At 48.6% G+C, this 21,403-nt stretch overlaps 2 protein-coding genes across 30 annotated transcripts in view; one reads left to right on the forward strand and one right to left on the reverse strand.

Annotated features, from left to right (window-relative positions):
- On the forward strand, nucleotides 1–15,661 carry TMEM25 (transmembrane protein 25). 25 transcript variants are annotated; one of them, XM_009424051.5, is made up of 9 exons: nucleotides 1–194; nucleotides 546–811; nucleotides 1,090–1,401; nucleotides 1,857–2,147; nucleotides 2,360–2,491; nucleotides 2,797–2,827; nucleotides 2,969–3,069; nucleotides 3,206–3,295; nucleotides 3,447–4,769. In XM_009424051.5, exons 2-9 carry the CDS (start codon nucleotides 547–549, stop codon nucleotides 3,518–3,520), a joined length of 1,296 nt encoding a protein of 431 aa, XP_009422326.1. In that variant the 5' UTR covers nucleotides 1–194; nucleotide 546; the 3' UTR covers nucleotides 3,521–4,769.
- The window catches only part of IFT46 (intraflagellar transport 46), a 21,535-nt gene continuing 13,661 nt past the window's right edge, over nucleotides 13,530–21,403 (reverse strand). For 2 of the 5 annotated variants that reach the window (XM_009424060.4, NM_001279807.1), the window contains 5 exon segments: nucleotides 21,208–21,329; nucleotides 20,780–20,846; nucleotides 14,776–14,836; nucleotides 14,391–14,476; nucleotides 13,530–13,994 (listed from right to left, as the gene is read on the reverse strand). In XM_009424060.4, the coding sequence (XP_009422335.1) occupies nucleotides 13,899–13,994; nucleotides 14,391–14,476; nucleotides 14,776–14,836; nucleotides 20,780–20,846; nucleotides 21,208–21,329 (432 nt within the window). In that variant the 3' untranslated portion in view covers nucleotides 13,530–13,898. 5 annotated transcript variants of the gene reach the window in all.

Here is a 21,403-nt window from a genome sequence, read left to right on the forward strand (position 1 = left end):
GGGGGTACTCGGCGCGGGCTGGGGACCAGCCGGGGGGTGGTGAGCCGCGGCCGCCCACCTGCCGGGTAAGGGCCCCTCGGGCCCGTGGTCGGGCATCGATTGGCCCCGCCTGGCGCAGCCCCCGCCCCTGCAGCGGACTGCGGTGCTCATCAGACCTGAGCAGTTGCTCCGGCGGCGCGCGGGAAGGGAGCCAGGTGAGCCGCCCCGGTGGCGGGGGGCGGGGGCGGGATGCTCGGCGACCCCACCCTCCGACCCTCTCCTCTTCCGCCGACATCCACCGGAACCACCAACATCAGGAAAGGGGGCGTAGGGCGAGGGATGGGAGAGAGAACAGGGCAGGAGAGAGGATGGGAACAGGGCAGGAGAGAGGATAGGATTAGGAGAAAGGCGATCCCTTTGGGGGAGGGGCGCGTGGAGTATGAGTGTGTGTGAGTGTGCGTGTGTGCAAGGTGTGGTTGCACGGATGCTCGTTGCTTCTGCGTATCTGCGGGTGTGTGCCTCTTTGTATTGTAGCCTGGAGTCAGTGCTCGCTTCTGCGCCTGCAGGATGTCCATGTGTCTGCTGGGTGGGTCCGTGCCTTCGCCACTGGGGGCTGGTCTACATTTGCGTTTCCGTACATGGTTCCTTTTGTTTCTGGAGAGTAAATTCCTGGAGCAATTGCTAGGCCTGCCTGCTGTCACCTGGCTGACAGGGAGGCCCGTCGCCTTCTCTCAGCAGCCTAGGGCCCAGGCCCGGGCCACCATGGCGCTGCCTCCGGGCCCAGCCGCCCTCCGGCACACACTGCTGCTCCTGCCAGCCCTTCTGAGCTCAGGTACACCCCTGTTCAGTCGTTGACCAAGTCCTTCTGGGTTCCAAAGCCCCCTCTCTCCCCTGTCTGCACTTCTGTTTGGGTACCCACTCCAGGCCCCAAGCCCTGGAGTCCCTGTCCCCTTCACCCACCTACCCTAGGTCCAACCAGCCAGTCCCTGGTGAGAGGACTCAGGCGCCCTTTCCTTTGGCCTGCTGCTTCTCTCACTGGGCCAATTCCTGGTCACAGCACAGTACCAACTGTGCCTGAGCCCTTCCCAGAGGCCCCCTGCTGTGTTCCAGGTTGGGGGGAGTTGGAGCCACAAATAGATGGTCAGACCTGGGCTGAGCGGGCACTTCGGGAGAATGAACGCCACGCCTTCACCTGCCGGGTGGCAGGGGGGCCTGGCACCCCCAGATTGGCCTGGTATCTGGATGGACAGCTGCAGGAGGCCAGCACCTCAAGACTGCTGAGCGTGGGAGGGGAGGCCTTCTCTGGAGGCACCAGCACCTTCACTGTCACTGCCCATCGGGCCCAGCATGAGCTCAACTGCTCCCTGCAGGACCCCAGCAGTGGCCGATCAGCCAACGCCTCTGTCATCCTTAATGTGCAATGTGAGTGGCCCTGAGGTGGGCAGGGAGAGAGGTTCTTTGCCCAGGGACCCCCAGCACCCACCAGGCAGGTGGTCTGCAGGACATTTAGCAGACACTTAAGCACTTTGCAAATATGAACTCATTTGATCCTCTGAGTAACCCCATGAGGTCATTACTATTGTCGTCACCATTTTACAAATAAGAAAACTGAGGCAGAAAGAGGTAAGCAATCTGCCCAGGGTGATGATCCCGCTGGTAAGAAGCAGAGCCAGGATTCACATCTGGGCATTTGGCTCTAGTATTTACACTCATAATCACTCCGAAATGCTGCCTCTCTGGCAGACCCAGCCATCCTGTTCCTCAGCATCCCCTCTGAGGAGAGGCCCAGGCCCCTGGCTCCCATCTGGGTTAGGGAAGAAAGGGCTAGAAGTATGAGGGGCTGTGGTGAGAGCATATTGGCCTCTGCTTTGTACCAGTCAAGCCAGAGATTGCCCAAGTCGGCGCCAAGTACCAGGAAGCTCAGGGCCCAGGCCTCCTGGTTGTCCTGTTTGCCCTGGTGCGTGCCAACCCGCCTGCCAATGTCACCTGGATCGACCAGGATGGGCCAGTGACTGTCAACACCTCTGACTTCCTGGTGCTGGATGCGCAGAACTACCCCTGGCTCACCAACCACACGGTGCAGCTGCAGCTCCGCAGCCTGGCACACAACCTCTCGGTGGTGGCCACCAATGACGTGGGTGTCACCAGTGCGTCGCTTCCAGCCCCAGGTGAGCATGGCCAGCAAGCGGCCCTGCAAAGCCTCAGGTGGGCTCAGGGGTCCCGTCCCCATACAGAAATGGGAATACTTGTTGCCCTGTGGTTGGGTCTTGTGGATGAACTGTCCCCAGCCACCCTGGGCAAGGAGGGCAGAGTAGTACCTATGGCATGTTGGGGCTGGGGCACTACCCACTTGGGACCTGACACAGAGGACATCCTCCAGGGCTTCTGGCTACCCGGGTGGAAGTGCCACTGCTGGGCATTGTTGTGGCTGCTGGGCTTGCCCTGGGCACCCTCGTGGGGTTCAGCACCTTGGTGGCCTGCCTGGTCTGCAGAAAAGAGAAGAAAACCAAAGGTAGGCCAGGGACACTGGGGGCAGTGTGGATGAGGTCAGGCTGAGCAGCAGCCAAGACAGCAAGTGCAGCTGGGCAGAACCGGTCATCTCTGACGGTGGCAGAGCACTTCCAGGGGGTGGCCATGGGTACGGTGACATGCATCCCAGGTAGCAGGGTCAAGCACTGGGAACCCAGTCTCTGGCCCCAGGGCCAGGCCTGGGCATTTGAGAGACCCCTTGCCTGAGGGTCCTGGGTCTGAAAGGGTAGGACAGCCCAGCGTGGGAGGGCACACTGAGAATTAGGGACATGGTTTCTTTCTCCACAGGCCCCTCCCGGCGCCCATCTCTGATATCAAGGTAACTCTTCCTTGGGCTGGGTGGACAAGCCTAACCGAAATGCAGGATGGGAACAGGAGGGAGCCTGGGGTTTCTGGTAGAGGCAGCCATGAGTGCCTGTGCCGGGACTCATATCCATCCCGAACTTTGTCCTCCCTGTAGTGACTCCAACAACCTAAAACTCAACAACGTGCGCCTGCCACGGGAGAACATGTCCCTCCCGTCCAACCTTCAGCTCAATGACCTCACTCCAGATTCCAGAGGTATATCTAGGGCCCTGCTCTTTGCCCCTGCTTAATCTCCAGAAGTGCTTCTGAGAAAAAGAACTTGGTGCTTGGGAGGGGCGAGGCCCCATCAGGCACACTCCTCGTCCTGAACACTGCCCTCTTTGTCAACCAGCAGTGAAACCAGCAGACCGGCAGATGGCTCAGAACAACAGCCGGCCAGAGCTTCTGGACCCGGAGCCCGGCGGCCTCCTCACCAGCCGAGGTACTGGGGAAGGGGCCTGCCACCCTCCTCCCCTGCCCCCAAGCCCTGTGCTTATGCCAGAGGCCTCCAAGTGCCCAGGAGGCAGAGAGAGCTCTCCAAATTCCAAGGAACAAGCGTTACTGAGTCCCCGCGGGCTTCTTTGATCCCGCAGGTTTCATCCGCCTTCCAATGCTGGGCTATATCTATCGAGTGTCCAGCGTGAGCAGTGATGAGATCTGGCTCTGAGCCGAGGGCGAGACAGGAGTATTCTCTTGGCCTCTGGACACCCTCCCATTCCTCCAAGGCATCCTCTGCCTAGCTACATCACCAATGTGAAGAAGTTATGCCACTGCCACTTTTGCTTGCCCTCCTGGCTGGGGTGCCCTCTATGTCATGCACGTGATGCATTTCACTGGGCTGTAACCCGCAGGGGCACAGGTATCTTTGGCAAGGCTACCAGTTGGACGTAAGCCCCTCATCCTGACTCAGGGTAGGCCCTGCATGTGATGACTGGGCCCTTCCAGAGGGAGCTCTTTGGCCAGGGGTGTTCAGATGTCATCCAGCATCCAAGTGTGGCATGGCCTGCTGTATGCCCCACCCCAGTACTCCACAGCACCTTGTACAGTAGGCATGGGGGCGTGCCTGTATGGGGGACAGGGAGGGCCCTGCATGGATTTTCCTCCTTCCTATGCTATGTAGCCTTGTTCCCTCCGGTAAAATTTAGGACCCTGCTAGCTGTGCAGAACCCAGTTGCCCTTTGCACAGAAACCAACCCCTGACCCAGGGGTACCGGCCAAGCACAAACGTCCTTTTTGCTGCACATGTCTCTGCCCTTCACTTCTTCTCTTCTGTCCCCACCTCCTCTTGGGAATTCTAGGTTACACGCTGGACCTTCTCTACTACTTCACTGGGCACTAGACTTTTCTATTGGCCTGTGCCATCGCCCAGTATTAGCACAAGTTAGGGAGGAAGAGGCAGGCGATGAGTCTAGTAGCACCCAGGACGGCTTGTAGCTATGCATCATTTTCCTACGGCGTTAGCACTTTAAGCACATCCCCTAGGGGAGGGGGTGAGTGAGGGGCCCAGAGCCCTCTTTGTGGCTTCCCCACGTTTGGCCTTCTGGGATTCACTGTGAGTGTCCTGAGCTCTCGGGGTTGATGGTTTTTCTCTCAGCATGTCTCCTCCACCACGGGACCCCAGCCCTGACCAACCCATGGTTGCCTCACCAGCAGGAAGGTGCCCTTCCTGGAGGATGGTCGCCACAGGCACATAATTCAACAGTGTGGAAGCTTTAGGGGAACATGGAGAAAGAAGGAGACCACATACCCCAAAATGACCTAAGAACGCTTTAAAAAGCAACATGTAAATGATTGGAAATTAGTATAGTACAGAATATATTTTTCCCTTGTTGAGATCTTCTTTTGTAATGTTTTTCATGTTACTGCCTAGGGCGGTGCTGAGCACACAGCAAGTTTAATAAACTTGACTGAATTCATTTACATATCTCTGCTTCATTTCTTCTATTAATATGTTTTTGTTTTTGTTTTATTTTGTTTTATTTGAGATGGAGTCTCACTCTGTCGCCCAGGCTGGAGTGCAGCGGCGCGATCTTGGCTCACTGCAACCTCCGCCTCCCAGATTCAAACGATTCTCCTGCCTCAGCCTCCCAAGTAGCTGGGACTGTAGACGCCTACCACCACGCCCATCTAATTTTTATATTTTTAGTAGAGATGGGGTTTTACCATGTTGGCCAGACTGGTCTCGAACTCCTGACCTCAAGTGATCTGCCCACCTCGGCCTCCCAAAGTGCTGGGAGTACAGGTGTGAGCCACCACACCCAGCCTTCTAATATGCTTTTTTTTTTTTTTTTTTTTTTTTGAGACAGAGTTTTGCTCATGTTGCCCAGGCTGGAGTGCAATGGTGTGATCTCGGCTCACTGCAACCTCTGCCTCCTGGGTTCAAGTGATTCTCCTGCCTCAGCCTTCCAAGTAGCTGGGATTACAGGCATGCACCACCATGCCCAGCTAATTTTGTATTTTTAGTAGAGATGGGGTTTCTCCATGTTGGTCAGGCTGGTCTTGAACTCCCGACCTCAGGTGATCCACCCGCCTCAGCCTCCCAAAGTGCTGGGATTACAGGCATGAGCCACACTGCGCCCGGCCTAATATGTTTTTTAAATGAAGTTTTCCAGTCTCACAGTGGAAAAAATATAGCAAGCACCTGTATACCCACCACTCAACTCTGACATTACCAAATGTGCTTCAGAAAAATAAATAATATTTCTTTAATTATAGTGTTCCCAATGGCCGGATTGGCATTTTCTATTTCAGGGGCTCTTGGCTATAACTAGCATCTGATTCTCACTTGGTCCTCACTCAGCTGCTTCTTCCCACCTCAGGACTGGGCTAAAGTATGCTGAGCCCCTTTGTCCTGCCCTTGGGAACAGAAGGCTCAGACTGGGATGTGATTTTTTTTGGTACAAAGTTATGAGGTTCATTGAAATTTTGTAACATATCTATGTATGTATGTGTATATACAGAGAGAGCGCGAGAGAGCACGTGTGTGTGTGTCTTGCTCTATGACTCAGGCTGGAGTGCAGTGGTGCAATCATAGCTCGCTACAGCCTTGAACTCCTGTGTTCAAGGGATCCTCCCACCTCAGCCTCATGACTAGTTGGAACTGCAGGTGTGTGCCATTGTGCTCAGCTAATTAAAAAAATTTGGAGGGGGCAGGCATGGTGGCTCACGCCTGTAATTCTAGCACTTTGGGAGGCCGAGGCGGGTGGATTGCCTGAGCTCAGAAGTTCGAGACCAGCCTGGGCAACATGGTGAAACCCCATCTCTACTAAAATACAAAAAATTAGCCTGGCATGGTAGCATGTGCCTGTGGTCCCAGCTACTCGGGAGGCTGAGGCAGGAGAAATGCTGGAACCCAGGAGGCAGAGATTGCAGTGAGCCGAGATCACGCCAATGCACTCCAGCCTGGGTGACAGAGCAAGACTCCGTCCAAAAAAAAAAAAATTTGTAGAGACAGGGTCTCACTCTATTGCCCAGGCTGGTGTGACATGTGTATAATGTGTAGTAATCAGGTTAGGATATTCAAGGTGTCCATTACCCAAGTACAATACACTTTTGTTAACTATACTCACCCCACTCTGCTATCAAGCATTGAATTTATTCCAACTATATGTTTGTACCCTTTAACTCACTTCTTTTGTTTATCCCACATTTTCTTTCACCCACATTTTCTTCACCCATTCATCAATTGATGGACACTTAGGTTGATTCTGGATATTTGCTATTGTGAATAGTGCAGCAATAAACATGAAAGTGCAGGCATCTCTTTGATATTTTGATTTCTTTTCCTTTTTGGAGATACCCGGAAGTAGGATTGCTGGATTGAATGGTAATCCTATTTTTAGTTTTTGAGAAATTACAGGCCGGGTGTGGTGACTCATACCTGTAACCCTAGCACTTTGGGAGGCCGAGGCGGGCGGATCGCTTGAACCCAGGAGTTCAAGACCAGCCTGGGCAACATGGTGAGAGTCCCATCTCTACAAAAACACAAAAATTAGCTGGGCATGGTGGTGTGTACCTGTAGTGCCAGCTACTTGGGAGGCTGAGGCAAGAGGATCACTTCAGCCCAGGAGGCAGAGGATGCAGTGACTGAGATCACTCCACTGCACTCCAGCCTGGGCCACAGAGTGAGACCCTGTCTCCAAAGAAAAGAGAGAATCCCCATACGGTTTTCCATAGTGGTTGTACTAGTTTACATTCCCACCAATATAAGAGTATAAGAGTTCCCTTTTCTCCTCATCCTCATCAATATCTGTAATTATTATTTATTTATTTATTTATTTATTTATTTATTTATTTATTTGAGACAGAGTCTTGCTCTGTCACCCAGGCTGGAGTGCAGGGGTACGATCTCAGCTCACTGCAACCTCTACCTCCCAGGTTCAAGCAATTCTTCTGCCTCAGCCTCCCCAGTAGCTGGCACTACAGGCGTGCACCACCATGCCTGGCTAATTTTTGTATTTTTACTAGAGATGAGGTTTCACCATATTGGCCAGGCTGATCTTGAACTCCTGACCTCGTGATCTGCCCAACTCTGCCTCCCAAAGTGCTGGGATTACAGGCGTGAGCCACTGCGCCAGGCTTTGTCTTTTTAATAATAGCTGTTCTGATTTGGGTAAGCTTGTATCTCATTGTGGTTTTGATTTGCATTTCTCTGATGATTAGTGATGTTGAGCATTTTCTCATATACCTGTTAGCCGTTTGTATGTCTTCTTTTGAGAAATGTCGGCCAGGCATGGTGGTTCACACCTGTAATCCCAGCACTTTGGGAGGCCGAGGCAGGCGGATCACTTGCACTCAGGAGTTTGACACCAGCCTGGCCAAAATGGCAAAACCCCATCTCTACTAAAAATACAAAAAATAGCTGGGCATGGTGGCACGTAGCTGCAATCCGAGCTACTTGGGAGGCTGAGGCAGGAGAATCGCTTGTACCAGGAGGCGGAGGTTGCAGTGAGCTGAGATCATGCCACTGCACTCCAGCCTGGGCAACAGAGTAAGGCCGTCTCAAAAAAAAAAAAAAAGGAAATGTCTATTCTTGTCCTTTGCCAACTTTTTAATGGAATTATTTGGTTTCTTTTCCCGTTGAGTTGTTTGAATTCCTTGAATATTCTGGACATTAATCCCCTGTTGGATGAATAGTTTGTGAATATTTTCTCCCATTCAACAGATTGTCTCTTCACTCTGTTCATTATTTATTTTGCTGTGCGGAAGCTTTTTAGTTTAAGACCCATTTGTCTATTTTTGTTTTTGTTGCTGTGCGTTTGAGGTCTTGGTCATAAATTTTTTTTTTTTTTTTTTTTTTTTTTTTGAGACGGAGTCTCGCTCTGTTGCCAGGCTGGAATGCAGTGGTGTGATCTCGGCTCACTGCAACCTCCACTTCCCGGGTTCAAGCGATTCTCCTGCCTCAACCTCCCAAGTAGCTGGGGCTACAAGTGCGTGCCACCACACCCAGCTAATTTTTGTATTTTTAGTAGAGACAGGGTTTCACCATGTTGGCCAGGATGGTCTCGATCTCTTGACCTTGTGATCCACCTGCCTTGGCCTCCCAAAGTGCTGGGATTACAGGCATGAGCCACCGCGCCCGGCCAGGTCATAAATTTTTTGCCTAGACCAATGTCCAGGAGAGTTTTCCCTAGGTTTTTTTCTAGTATTTTTATAGTTTCAGGTCTTATGTTTAAGTCTTTAATCTACTTTGAGTTGATTTTTATATACCATGAGAGATAAGGGGTCCAGTTTCGTTCTTCTGCAGGTGGCTATCCAATTTTCCCAGCACCATGTATTGTGGAGGGTGTACTTTCCCAAGTGTAAGTTTTCATCGGCTCTGTCGATGGGCTGTGATTTTTTCTTTAATTTTTGGTCAGGCACAATCGTTCACACCTGTAATACCAGCACTTTGGGAGGCAGAGGTGGGCAGATCACTTGAGGCCAGGAGTTCGAGACCAGCCTGGCCAACATGGTGAAACTCCATCTTTACTAAAAATACAAAAATTAGCCAGGCATGGTGGTGTGCACCTGTAGTCCCAGCTACTCAGGAGGCTGAGGCATGAGAATTGCTTGAACCCGGGAGGCGGAGGTTGCAGTGAGCCGATATCATGCCACTGCACTCCGGCCTGGGCAACAGAGCAAGACTCCGTCTCAAAAAAAAAAAAAAAAAAAAATTACATTGGAGAATCATGAGGCGGGAAAAGCCTAGAAATGGGATGACGTTTTGAGCGCAGATTTATCTTCTGGTTTTTGTTTTTGTTTGAGACAGAGTCTCGCTCTGTTGCCCAGGCTGGAGTGCAGTGGCGCAATCTCGGCTCACTGCAAGCTCCGCCTCCCGGGTTCTTGCCATTCTCCTGCCTCAGCCTCCCCACTAGCTGGGACTACGGGTTGGCTTGGCTTCCATGGCTGTGGGGGCTTCTGGTTCATGCCCTTTCCTCCTTTCTCTCTTGTTCAGTGTTTTCCTCCATAGAATGGCTAAGGCCGTGCCAGCCACCTGAAAGGAGCTGAGTTCTAGCCTCTACTGATTTTGCGTGTGAGCTCCTTGCCACTCCAAAATTTTTCTTAGCCAGAGGGCCTTGCTGTCACTTCTTTTGACTTGCTCATCCATGCTCCCTCAGAAGGTCCTGGGGCTCTTCCTTTGATAGCCCCTTGGCAAGACTGCAAGCTCTGAGCTCCTCTCAGCTGCACCCAAGGTCTTAATTATCAGAAAGTTTACTCTTCCTGACAAGGCTTCCATCTTGCCAAATATTCAGTAGGGGGTGGACTGGCAAACTACTGTCCCAATTCTCGATACACATCCCTTAGATCAGGGATTCCTTGTTCCTTTGTCGGGTGACAGACCCCTTGGAGAAGTTGATGAAAGCCAAACACTCTTTTTTTCAGAAGACACAGATAAGAGACTCCTGCTTGTTACGCAGATCAAAACCTAGCAGATTACAACATGAAAGAACCTTGATGACATTATGCTAAGTGAAAGGCCAAACCCAAAAGATCACACGTTGTTTGACTCCATTTATATGAAATGTCCAGAGTAGGCAAATCTGCAGAGTCAGAGAGCAAGTTAGTGGTTGCCAGGGTCTGGGGGGAGGGCAGAATGGGGAGTGACTACTGGTGAATATGGGGTTCTTTTTTTGGGTGATGAAAATGTTCTGGAATTCGTAGTGATAGATGCACAACTTTGTGAACATACTAAAAACACTTACACAAGGATGAACTTATGGTATGTGAGTTAGATCTCAATAAAGCTGTTGTTTAAAAACTGATCAAATGTTAATTTGATTTGTACTTTTCACTGTTTAGAAATTTCACCTAACAGGCCAGGCGCGGTGGCTCACGCCTGTAATCCCAGCACTTTGGGAGGCCGAGGCGGGCGGATCATGAGGTCAGGAGATCGAGACCATCCTGGCCAACACAGTGAAACCCCGTCTCTACTAAAAATACAAAAAATTAGCCGGGCGTGGTGGCGGGCACCTGTAGTCCTAGCTACTCGGGAGGCTGAGGCAGGAGAATGGCTTGAACCTGGGAGGCGGAGCTTGCAGTGAGCCAAGATTGTGCCACTGCACTCCAGCCTGGGTGACAGAGCGAGACCCTGTCTCAAAAAAAAAAAAAAAAAAGAAAGAAAAAGAAACTTCACCTAACAAAAGAACAATGTCTTAGTCCATTTTTTGTTACTTATAACAATACCTAAAACTGGGTCATTTATTAAAAACAAATTTTTTTTTAAATTCAGCTTTTATTTTAGATACACAGGGTACATGTGCAGGATTGTTACCTGGTATTACACCAGGTAGTGAGCATAGTATCCAATAGGTAGTTTTTCAACCACTCTAGTGGTCCACAGTGTCTGTTCTTCCCATGTTTATGTCCATGTGTGCTCCATGTTTAGCTCTTATTTTTATATATGTTTTAAGACAGGGTCTCATTCTGTCACCCAGGCTGGAGTGCAGTGGCACAATCACGGCTCACTGCAGCCTCGACCTCCCGGGCTTAATCGATCCTCCTACCTCAGCCTCTCGAGTAGCTGGGACCACAGGTGCATACCATCATGCCTGGCTAATTTTGTATTTTTTGTAGAGACGTGGTTTCACTTCGTTCCCTGGCTGGTCTCAAACGTTTGGGCTCAAGCAGTCCTCCGGCTTCAGCCTCCCAAAGTGCTGGGATTACAGGTGTGACTCACTGTGCCTGGCCTTTTTAGCTCCCACTTACAAGTAAGAACATGCACTGTTTGGTTTTCTGTTCCTGCGTTAATTCACTTAGAATTCTGGGGGCCGGGAAGTACACGGTTGAGGGGTACATCTGGTGAGGGTCTTTTTGCTTGTGGGGACTCTGCAGAATTCTGAGGCAATGCAGAGCATCACATGGCAAGGGGGCTGGACATGCTAAGTCAGGTCTCTCTTCTTATAAAGCCACCAGTCACACTCCCATGATAAGCCGCCAATGCATTTAATACCCATTAATCTATAAGTGGATTAATCCACTCATCAGGGCAGAGCCCTCGTGACCCAAACACCTCTTAAAGGCCCCACTTCTTGATACGGCCGCATGGAGGATTAAATTTCAACATGAGTTTTGGAGGGGACAAATAGGCAAACAATAGCAAATCATAAATAAATATTGAGGGCCAGGCGCAGTGGCTCATGCCTATAATCCCAGCACTTTGGGAGGCCAAGACCAGAGGATGAGTTGAGGCCAGGAGTTGGAGACCAGCCCGGGCAACATAACAAGAACTTGCCTCTACAAAAAAAATATATATATATAAATTAAGCCTGGGCACAGTGGCTTACTCCTATAATCCCAGCACTTTGGGAGGCCAAGGCAGGCAGATCACCTAAAGGCAGGAATTCAAGACCAGCCTGGGCAACATGGTGAAACCCCTTCTCTACTAAAAATACAAAAATTAGCCAGCCGTGGTGGTGCATGCCTGTAATCCCAGCTACTGGGGAGGCTGAGGCAGGAGAATTGCTTGAACCCAGAAGGCAGAGGCTGCGGTATGCCAAGATCGCACCACTGCACTCCAGCCTCGGTGACGGAGCGAGACTCTGTCTCAAACAAACAAACAAAACAAAACAAAAAACCAAAAATTTGCTGGGTGAGGCTGGGCGCAGTGGCTCATGCCTGTAATCCCAGCACTTTGGGAGGCTGAGGCAGTCGGATCATGAGGTCAGCAGATTGAGACCACCCTGGCTAACACGGTGAAACCCCATCTCTACTGAAAATACAAAACAAATTAGCCAGGTGTAGTGGTGCATGCCTGTAATCCCAGCTACTCGGGAGGCATAGGCAGGAGAATCGCTTGAACCCGGGAGGTGGAGGTTGCTGTAAGCCTCAGTTTTGTCAGCTCAAAGTTTGTCATCAGCTCAAACGTGCCTGCTCCTTAAACTCAAGCATGATGATCATAGTTAAAGGGTTTTTAAGAAACAGTTCCTCTCCTACCCATGTGTTTATTGTGTATCTATCTATTAGGCTGATGGTATTGATTTTGTTTTGTTTTGTTTTTTTAGACAGTACCTCTGCTACCAGCGCCGGCAATGACTACCACCCCTTTGACTTTTATGTTCCTCAGTACCCTCCGTTCTCCCTTTTGCTCCTTCAGCCTCTACAACACTTTTGTAACCAATTTATCATATTATTATATATTTTTTTGAGAAAGAGTTTTGCTCTGTTGCCCAGGCTGGAGCGCAGTGGCGCGATCTTGGCTCACTGCAACTGCCACCTCCTGGGTTCAAGTGATTCTCCTGTCAGCCTCCCGAGTAGCTGAGATTACAGGTGCCCACCACCACACCCAGCTAATTCTTTGTATTTTTGGTAGAGACAGGGTTTCACCATGTTGGCCAGGCCAGTCTTGAACTGCTGACCTCAAGTGATCCACCCGCCTCAGCCTCCCAAAGTGCTGGGATTACAGGCATGAGCCACTGCACCTGGCCAATTCCCCATATTAAACACCCCCTTTTTTTTTTTTTTTTTTTTTTTTTTGAGATGCAGTTTTGCTTTGTTGCCCAAGCTGGAGTGCAGTGCCACGATCTTAGCTCACTGTAACCTCCACCTCATGGATTCAAGTGATTCTTCTGCCTCAGTCTCCTGAGTAGCTGGGACTACAGGCATGCACCACAACACCCGGCTAATTTTTGTATTATTAGTAGAGGTGGGGTTTCACCATATTATTGGCCAGGCTGGTCTCGAACTCCTGACCACATGATCTGCCTGCCTGGGCCTCCCAAAGTTCTGGGATTACAGGCGTGAGCCACTGTGCCTGGCTAAACAAACACCCTTTGTTAGAAATAACTAGCATGGTTTCAGACTTCCTGACTGGAGCTTGGCTGACATAACTCCAAAATATTTACTGAATCTGTCCATCTCTACTACTGCCACCCCAATCACCTCTCACCTGGATTACTGCAATAGCTACGCTCCCTGAGACCACAACCAGACAGGTCTGGAGCCAGACAGCCTCAGGAAGGTGGCATTAACTGAAGAGAGACCCTTAGAAAAATTAAATTCCAGAGGAAAAATGATTCCCCTCGACTGCCAATCTTGGAGGATTGGGGTTTCATTTTATTTCACAAAATGTGTTTGCTTTAACTACTCTTCATTTAATGCCCATTACTAAGCAAAGTTCCTGTGTCTCTGCGTTATGCTCAGTCAGCCTTTTCTCTTTCATATTAAATAGCAGAATAATCTGACAATATAATAGAGCATTTGATTTATAAAATCTTTACTAACTTTACGAATGAAAGAAAACAATTCCATCCCTCTCACAAAAAGGACATCTTTTAAGCTTTCCTCCCAATCTAACCTCCATGGGATCTCAGAAATTCCAATTCTTATAACTCAAATCCCCACAGTGGTGTAGATGCATTAACTCCCCGGGGACAGCAATCTGAGGCAGGCAGGTTCATTAAACAAACATGTTCTGTGCCCTCTGGCAGAGAGGGCAGCAGGACATGCACTGCCCCTGAGCCAAGCTGTGGCATGGGCAAGGACATCAAGTAGCTGACAACGATCTGTGCATCTCAGCTGGGGCAGAGGGGCCAGCTCAGCCTTGAAACAGCAGCTTGGGAGGTGTCTCAGCTGAAGGTTAATGTCTCCATGTCTCCAGCTTGGGAGGTGGAATTGGATGAAGGAGTGAATGCTTTCTTGCCTTCAGCGAGAGCTTTAAAATGCTGCAAGGAAGAGGAGAGGGAATATTGAGTATTAGGGATATGCTAATTGCTATATTTTAACAAGAATTAATTTCTTTAAAATGAACCCCCTTTATTTCCTTCCTGCTTCCATTCATGAGGCCACTTGGTTCTGAAAGAATGAGTGTCCTCTGTAGATCCTCACCTGATTTCATCTAAGGCCCACAACTCCTACTTCTACCCACCCTTTTTTTCCTCCACTTTCCCCTTGAAAACTCCATCCCTGCCTCCTTTGCTCTCCTAATTATGGGAAAGGGTGAAGGTAACTGGGCAGAGACATCCTACATCGCTATAGGATGCAATCACAGCAGGCTCAGAACAGTAGAAACTGTAGTGATCCTCTCTACAGCTTAAGTCAACCCCTGACGCTTGGCTCACCTGTGAGTTCTTGAATTCTGAGTAAAGGGAAAAGAGCAGATGGAGGGACTGGATCCGACTCTTGTAGACAGGGATGTCTAGAATGGCTGAAACGAAGAAGAACTTCCAGGAACAGAACCAAACAAACTCTGGGAATTAGAGGCACTTCTGTTTAGCATAGGCAAAGCCCTGGCAGATGGGGTGTCGCTATGACTTTGGGGGTTAAATACCCAGCAGGTAGTCACATAAGCCCAAACACCACCTTTGAGTGCTGCCAAAGAGCACAACGGGCTTAAAGTGAAGGATAAAACTCAAGATACTATCTTCCCAGAGTAAACAAGCCTGTCCAAAAGCCTAGAGTGTCTCTATCCAGAGATGGGGACGAGGAAAGGAAAGAGGAACTCACCACAGATCATGTCAATGTACTCTGCCAGGCTGCAATCAATCTCTGCCGTGGGCAGGCTTACCTGGAAGGGGCATGGAAGGACCAAAGTCAAAAGGATGGTGTCAGTGGTCCCAGAACCACTCTCTCTCTCTGAAGCAAAAGAGCTTCTAGCATAAGACACAGGTTATGGGCTGAAATGTGTTCCCCTAAAATTCAGATATTGAGTTCCTAACTCCCTGTACTTCAGAATGTGACTATATTTGGAGATAACATCTTTAAAGAGATAATTAAATTAAAACAAGGTCATTAGGGTGGGCCTTAATCCAGTATGACTGGTGTCCTTATAGGAAGAAGAAATCAGGACAAAGACACATAACAGAGGGAAGACTATGGGAAGACACAGACAGAAGATGGCCAAGAAGAGACCCCTCAGAAGAAATCAATCTTGGTGGGGCGCGGTGGCTTCACGCCTGTAATACCAGCACTGTGGGAGGTTGAGGTGGGCAGATCGCCTGAGCCTAGGAGTTCGAGACCAGCCTGGGCAACATGGTGAAATTCCATCTCTACAAAAAAATTAGCCGGGTGTGGTGTTGAGTATCTGTAGTCCCAGCTACTTGGGAGGCTGGGGTGGGAGGACTGCTTGAGTCCAGCAGGTTGAGGCTGCAGTGAGCTGAGATTGAGCTACTGCACTCCAGCCTGGGCATAGAGTAATACCCTGTAAAAAAAAAAAAAGGAAGGAAGGGAGGGAGGGAATCAATCATGCCAACAAATTGATCTTGGACTACTATTGGACTACTAGCCTCCAGAACTGTGAAATAATACATTTCTGATGTCTAAGCCACTCAGTCTATGGTACTTCGTTATGGCAGCCTAGCAAAATAATACAACATGCTATTTTTTCCCCCGATCAGTATGGAATTGGTCATACGTTTTATAGGTAAAATACACTGCCATACTCTTTTCCTGTGGGAATCTGTGAAAAAGAAACTGATACCAAGTTATGGGCAAGTATTAACAGTTATATATGCATTACTTGGTGTTATAATGCCTAATGATTCCAGGGCACCATATGAACAGAGAAAATGGGCATGACATCTAACTCAGGTAACAGGCTCTGGATCTAAACAAGTCACAGTGTGAAGTTTTTAAACTACTGGTTTCTTAAAACTTCTTTTCTCTTTTTACAAAAAACAGAGTACATATAGTTCTGCAACTTGCTGCAATTTGCTTTTTTCATTTAACAATATATCACTGATATTTCTTCATATTAGAGCAAAATAAGGCCAAATAATATTCCATTGCATAGTATTTCACTGAATGGATGTACTGCAACCTAGCTATTCAATCCCCTAATCAGACACCTTCCCCTCAACTACAGCTTCAAAATGCTCTGAGGAAAGAGACTGTTTCCAAATTCTGTGTGTTTACAATCAATTCTTCATATACAAAAAAAATCTGTCTTTGTAGAGCTTACATTTTAGTAGGGAAGAACAAAATAAGTAAATAAAGTCTATGGTATGTTAGAAGATAAGTGTTATCAAGAAAAAGCAGGGACAGAGGGCGGGGAATGCTGGGGAGCTGGTGCAGCAGTTTAAACATGATGGCTAGGAAGGACCTGTTGGTCATCTTTGTTCAGTTTCCTTTTCTGTTTTGATACTTTAAAAAAATTCTTTTTTGAGACGGAGTCTTGCTCTGTTGCCCAGACTGGAGTGCAGTGGCATGATCTTGGCTCTCTGCAACCTCCACTTCCTGGATTCAAGCAATTCTCCTGTCTCAGCCTCCTGAGTAGCTGGGATTACAGATGTGCGCCACCAGGCCCGGCTAATTTTTTTGTGTTTTCAATAGAGACAGGGTCTCACCATGTTGGCCAGGCTGGTCTCAAACTCCAGACCTCAGGTGATCCACCTGCCTCAGCCTCCCAAAGTGCTGGGATTACAGGCATGAGCCACCGTGTCCAGCTCCTTTTACTTTTCTTTTCTTTTCTTTTCTTTTTTTTTTTTTTGAGACAGAGTCTCACTCTTTCGCTCAGGCTGGAGTGTAGTGGTGCTATCTTGGCTCACTACAATCTCCGTCTCCCGGGTTCACGCCATTCTCCTGCCTCAGCCTCCCAAGTAGCTGGGACTATAGGTGCCCGCCACAGCGCCCGGCTAATTTTTTGTATTTTTAGTAGAGACGGGGTTTCACCATGTTAGCCAGGATGGTCTCGATCTCCTGACTTCGTGATCCGCCCGCCTCGGCCTCCCAAAGTGCTGGGATTACAGGCGTGAGCCACCACGCCCAGACTTTTTTTTTTCTTTTTTTCATAGAGAAGAGTCTCTTATTGTTGCCCAGGCTGGTCCTGAACTCCTGGCCTCAAATGATCATCCCACCTCAGCCTCCCAAAGTGCTGGGATTACAGGTGTGAGCTACCGTGCCTGGCCCAGTTTCCTTTTCTTATTAATATATAAGAGCTCTTTGCTGGGACGGTAATTTTTTCTATTACATACATATATAAAATATTTTTTCTCAGACTGCCACTGTCTTTTAACTTTGTTTATGGTGTCTGTTGGTATGTAGAACCTTTCATTTCTATGAGTTTAAACTGTCACATTTTCTCCATTACGACTTTTTTTTTTTTTTGGACAGAGTCTCACTCTGTCATGAGGCTGGAATACAGTGGCGCGATCTTGGCTCACTGCAACCTCCGCCTCCCGGGTTCAAGCGATTCTCCTGGCTCAGTCTTCCGAGTAGCTGGGACTACAGGCGTGCACCACCATGCCTGGCTAATTTTTGTATTTTTAGTAGAGATGGGGTTTCACCATGTTGGCCAGGATGGTCTTGATCTCTTGACCTCACGATCCGCCCGCCTCGGCCTCCCAAAGTGCTGGGATTACATTACAGGTGTGCGCCACCATGCCCAGCTAATTTTTCTATTTTTAGTAGAGATGGGGTTTCACCATGTTGGCTGGATGGTCTTGATCTCTTGACCTCTTGCCTCGCCCTCCCAAAGTGCTGGGATTACAGGCGTGACCCACTGCACCTGGCCTTTTTTTTTTCTTTTAATAGAGATGGGTCTATGTTGCCCAGACTGGTCTCAAACTCCTGGGCTCAAGCAATACTCCCATTTTGGCCTCCCACTCCATTATGACTTTTTTTTTTTTTTGGAGATGGAGTCTTGCTCTATTACCCAGGCTGGAGTGCAGTGGTGCAATCTTGGCTCACTGCAACATCTGCACCCCTCCCGGGTTCAAGAGATTCTCCTGCCTCAGCCTCCTGAGTAGCTGGGATTACAGGTGCCTGCCACAACACCCAGCTATTTTTTAAATTTTTTTAGTAGAAATGGGGTTTTGCCATGTTGGCCAGGCTGGTCTTGAACTCCTGGCCTCAGGTGATGCGCCCACCTCAGCCTCCCAAAGTGCTGGGATTATAGGTATGAGCCACCATGTCCAGCTCCTTTTTTCTTTTCTTTTTTTTTTTTGTAGAGAAGAGTCTCCTATTGTTGCCCAGACTGGTCCTGAACTCCTGGCCTCAAGTGATCGTCCCACCTCAGCCTCCCAAAGTGCTGGGATTTACAGGTATGAGCTACCGTGCCTGGCCCAGTTTCCTTTTCTTATTGATATATAAGAGCTCTTTGCTTGGACGGTAATTTTTTCTATTACATACATATATAAAATATTTTTTCTCAGACTGCTACTGTCTTTTAACTTTGTTTATGGTATCTATTGGTATGTAGAACCTTTCATTTCTATGAGTTTAAACTGTCACATTTTCTCCATTATGACTTTTTTTTTTTTTTTTTTGAGATAGAGTCTCGCTCTGTCACCAGGCTGGAGTGCAGTGGCACGATCTCGGCTCACTGCAATCTCTGCCTCCCAGGTTCAAGCGATTCTCCTGGCTCAGCCTCCCAAGTAGCTGAGACTACAGGTGTGCACCACCACGCCTGGCTAATTATTGTATTTTTAGTAGAGATGGGGTTTCACCATGTTGGCTAGGATGGTCTCGATCTCTTGACCTCATGATCAGCCCGCCTCAGCCTCCCAAAGTGCTGGGATTACAGGCGTGAGCCACTGTGGCTGGCCTTTTCTTTTGGTTTTAACAGAGATGGGTCTATGTTGCCCAGGCTGGTCTCAAACTCCTGGGCTCAAGCAATCCTCCCATCTCAGCCTCCCACTCCATTATGACTTTTTTTTTTTTTTTTTTTGAGATGGAGTCTCGCTCTATTACCCAGGCTGGAGTGTAGTTGCTCAATCTTTGCTCACTGCAACCTCCGCGCCCTCCTCCGCCCCTGGGTTCAAGTGATTCTCCTGCCTCAGCCTCCCAAGTAGCTCGGATTACAGGCACCCACCACCACACCCAGCTAATTTTTGTATTTTTTTAGTAGAGATGGGGTTTCGCCATGTTGGCCAGGCTGGTCTCAAACTCTTGACCTCAGGTGATCTACCTGCCTCGGCCTCCCAAAGTGCTGGGATTACAGGTGTGAGCCACCACGCCTGGCCTAAGCCACTGCACCCGGCCTCAATATGACTTTTAAGTTTCTTATTACACTGAGAAACACCTAACTATCCTAATAGAATTAAATTTCCCTAAGTTATAAGACACTTGAATTTTTTAAAAAGAGATAATTAAATTTCTCCTATATTTTATTTCATTTATTTTTTCAGTCATGCTCCTTCTGTATCTCCTATATTTTATTATATTACTTACATGGCTTTATTTTTACAATAACTCTTTTTTTCCCTTCTTTTATTTATTTGTTTATTTTTGGAAACAGAGTTTCCTTATGTTGCCCACGCTGGTCCTGAGCTCAAGCAATCTTCACACCTCAGCCTCCCAAAATTATAGGACTACAGGCATGAGCCACTGTGCCCGGCCCACATTAACTCTTTAATTCATCTGAAATTCACATATGTATACAGTTGAGGCAGAAACCTACTTTAATTTTTTTCAAATAATTGTCTCATTATACCCTAATTCTATCACCAATCATTTAAAAAACTACCTTTCTTGGCCAGGCATGGTGGCTCACGCCTATAATCCCAGCACTTTGGGAGGCAGAGGCGGGTGGATCACGAGGTCAGGAGTTCAAGACCAGCCTGGCCAAGATGGTGAAACCCCGTCTCTACTAAAAATACAAAAATTAGCCAGGCACAGTGGCAGATGCCTGTAATCCCAGCTACTTGGGAGGCTGAGGCAGGAGAATTGCTTGAACCTGCGGGGGGTGCAGAGGTTGCAGTGAGCCAAGATCATGCCACTGCACTCCAGCTTGGGCAACAGAGTGAGACTGCCTCAAAAAAAAAAAAAAAAAAACTATCTTTCTTATATATCAAATTACCACATATACATGGGTTTCCTGTGTTACCATTAAAAAGTTAATGAAATCCTAGCACTTTGGGAGGCCAAGGCAGACGGATCACTTGAGGTCAGGAATTCGAGACCAGCCTGGCCAACATGGTGAAACCCTTTCTCTACTAAAATACAAAAATTAGCATGGTGGCATGGTGGCAGGCACCTGTAATCCCAGCTACTCGAGAGGCTGAGGCAGGAGAATCACTTGAATTGGGAGGTGGAGGTTGCCGTGAGCTGAGATCATGCCACTGCACTCCAGCCTGGGCGACAGAGAGAGACTCCATCTCAACAAAAAAAATTAATGATCGCTGGGTGGAGTGGCTCATGCCTGTAATCCCAGCACTTTGGGAGGCTGAGGAAGGAGGACTGCTTGAGCCCAGGAGTTTGAGAACAGCCTGGGCAACAAAGCAAGACCTCGTCTCTACCAAAAATTAAAATACTGGCTGAGTGTGGTGGTGCATGCCTGTGGTCCCAGCTACTGGTAAGGCTGAGGTGGGAGGGTCACTTGAGCCCGGGAGGTAGAGGCTGCAGTGAGCCATGATCATGCCACTGCACTGCAGCCTGGGAAGAGCAAGACCCTGTCTCAAAAAAAAAAAAAAAAAAAAGTTACCAATAATAATAATGGAGGAAGAGAAAAAACACTGGGCCCTAGAGCGAATACTGTACTTTCTTACCCTACCTCCTGCTACCTTCCACTCACCTTGCCCAAAAGCTCTTCAAACTCCGGGGACCATTCCTGCATCAGCGTGTCAATGTCGGGCATGGGCCTAAAAGTATAAAGGTAAATATGAACAAGAAACGTGAACTGATAACATCAGCAACCTCTGGATCAGCATATTCTAGGATGAAGGAGAGGTCTTCAATCTGGCACGTCAGGAAGGCTTCAGGAGAACCTAGACTGGGCATACCAAAGTTACCCAGGGCCTGGGGTTTGGAGGAGGTAGCTAAGTAATACTAGAGAAATTACAATCTTTATGTCTACAATCTCAGCCAGTAGTTGCCAGGATCCACAGGACCTCAGGTTGATCAAATATGTTCCCAGCCTCTGGGCCTCTTCTCAGGAGCAATAGTTCACAGGTAGTGAAGGTTACTATGTGTTACTGTTGCAAAGAATGTGGTATTTCTTACCTGGTGTAGTGCACAGTCGCAGGGGGCTTAGAACGGTGTAATTCAGAGATGCTCTCAATCCACGTGTCAATGGCTTTGGGATTCTTTTCTGCATCTTCTAGGCTTTTTACTTTCATATGTTGCTAGGAAAGTAAGGAGAAAGCCTAGCTGATGGCACTGAAGTAGCTCTCTTGTTTTTACAGTGTCTCATTATATC

Source organism: Pan troglodytes, chromosome 9, assembly GCF_028858775.2.
Source record: "Pan troglodytes isolate AG18354 chromosome 9, NHGRI_mPanTro3-v2.0_pri, whole genome shotgun sequence".
Lineage (NCBI taxonomy): Eukaryota > Metazoa > Chordata > Mammalia > Primates > Hominidae > Pan > Pan troglodytes.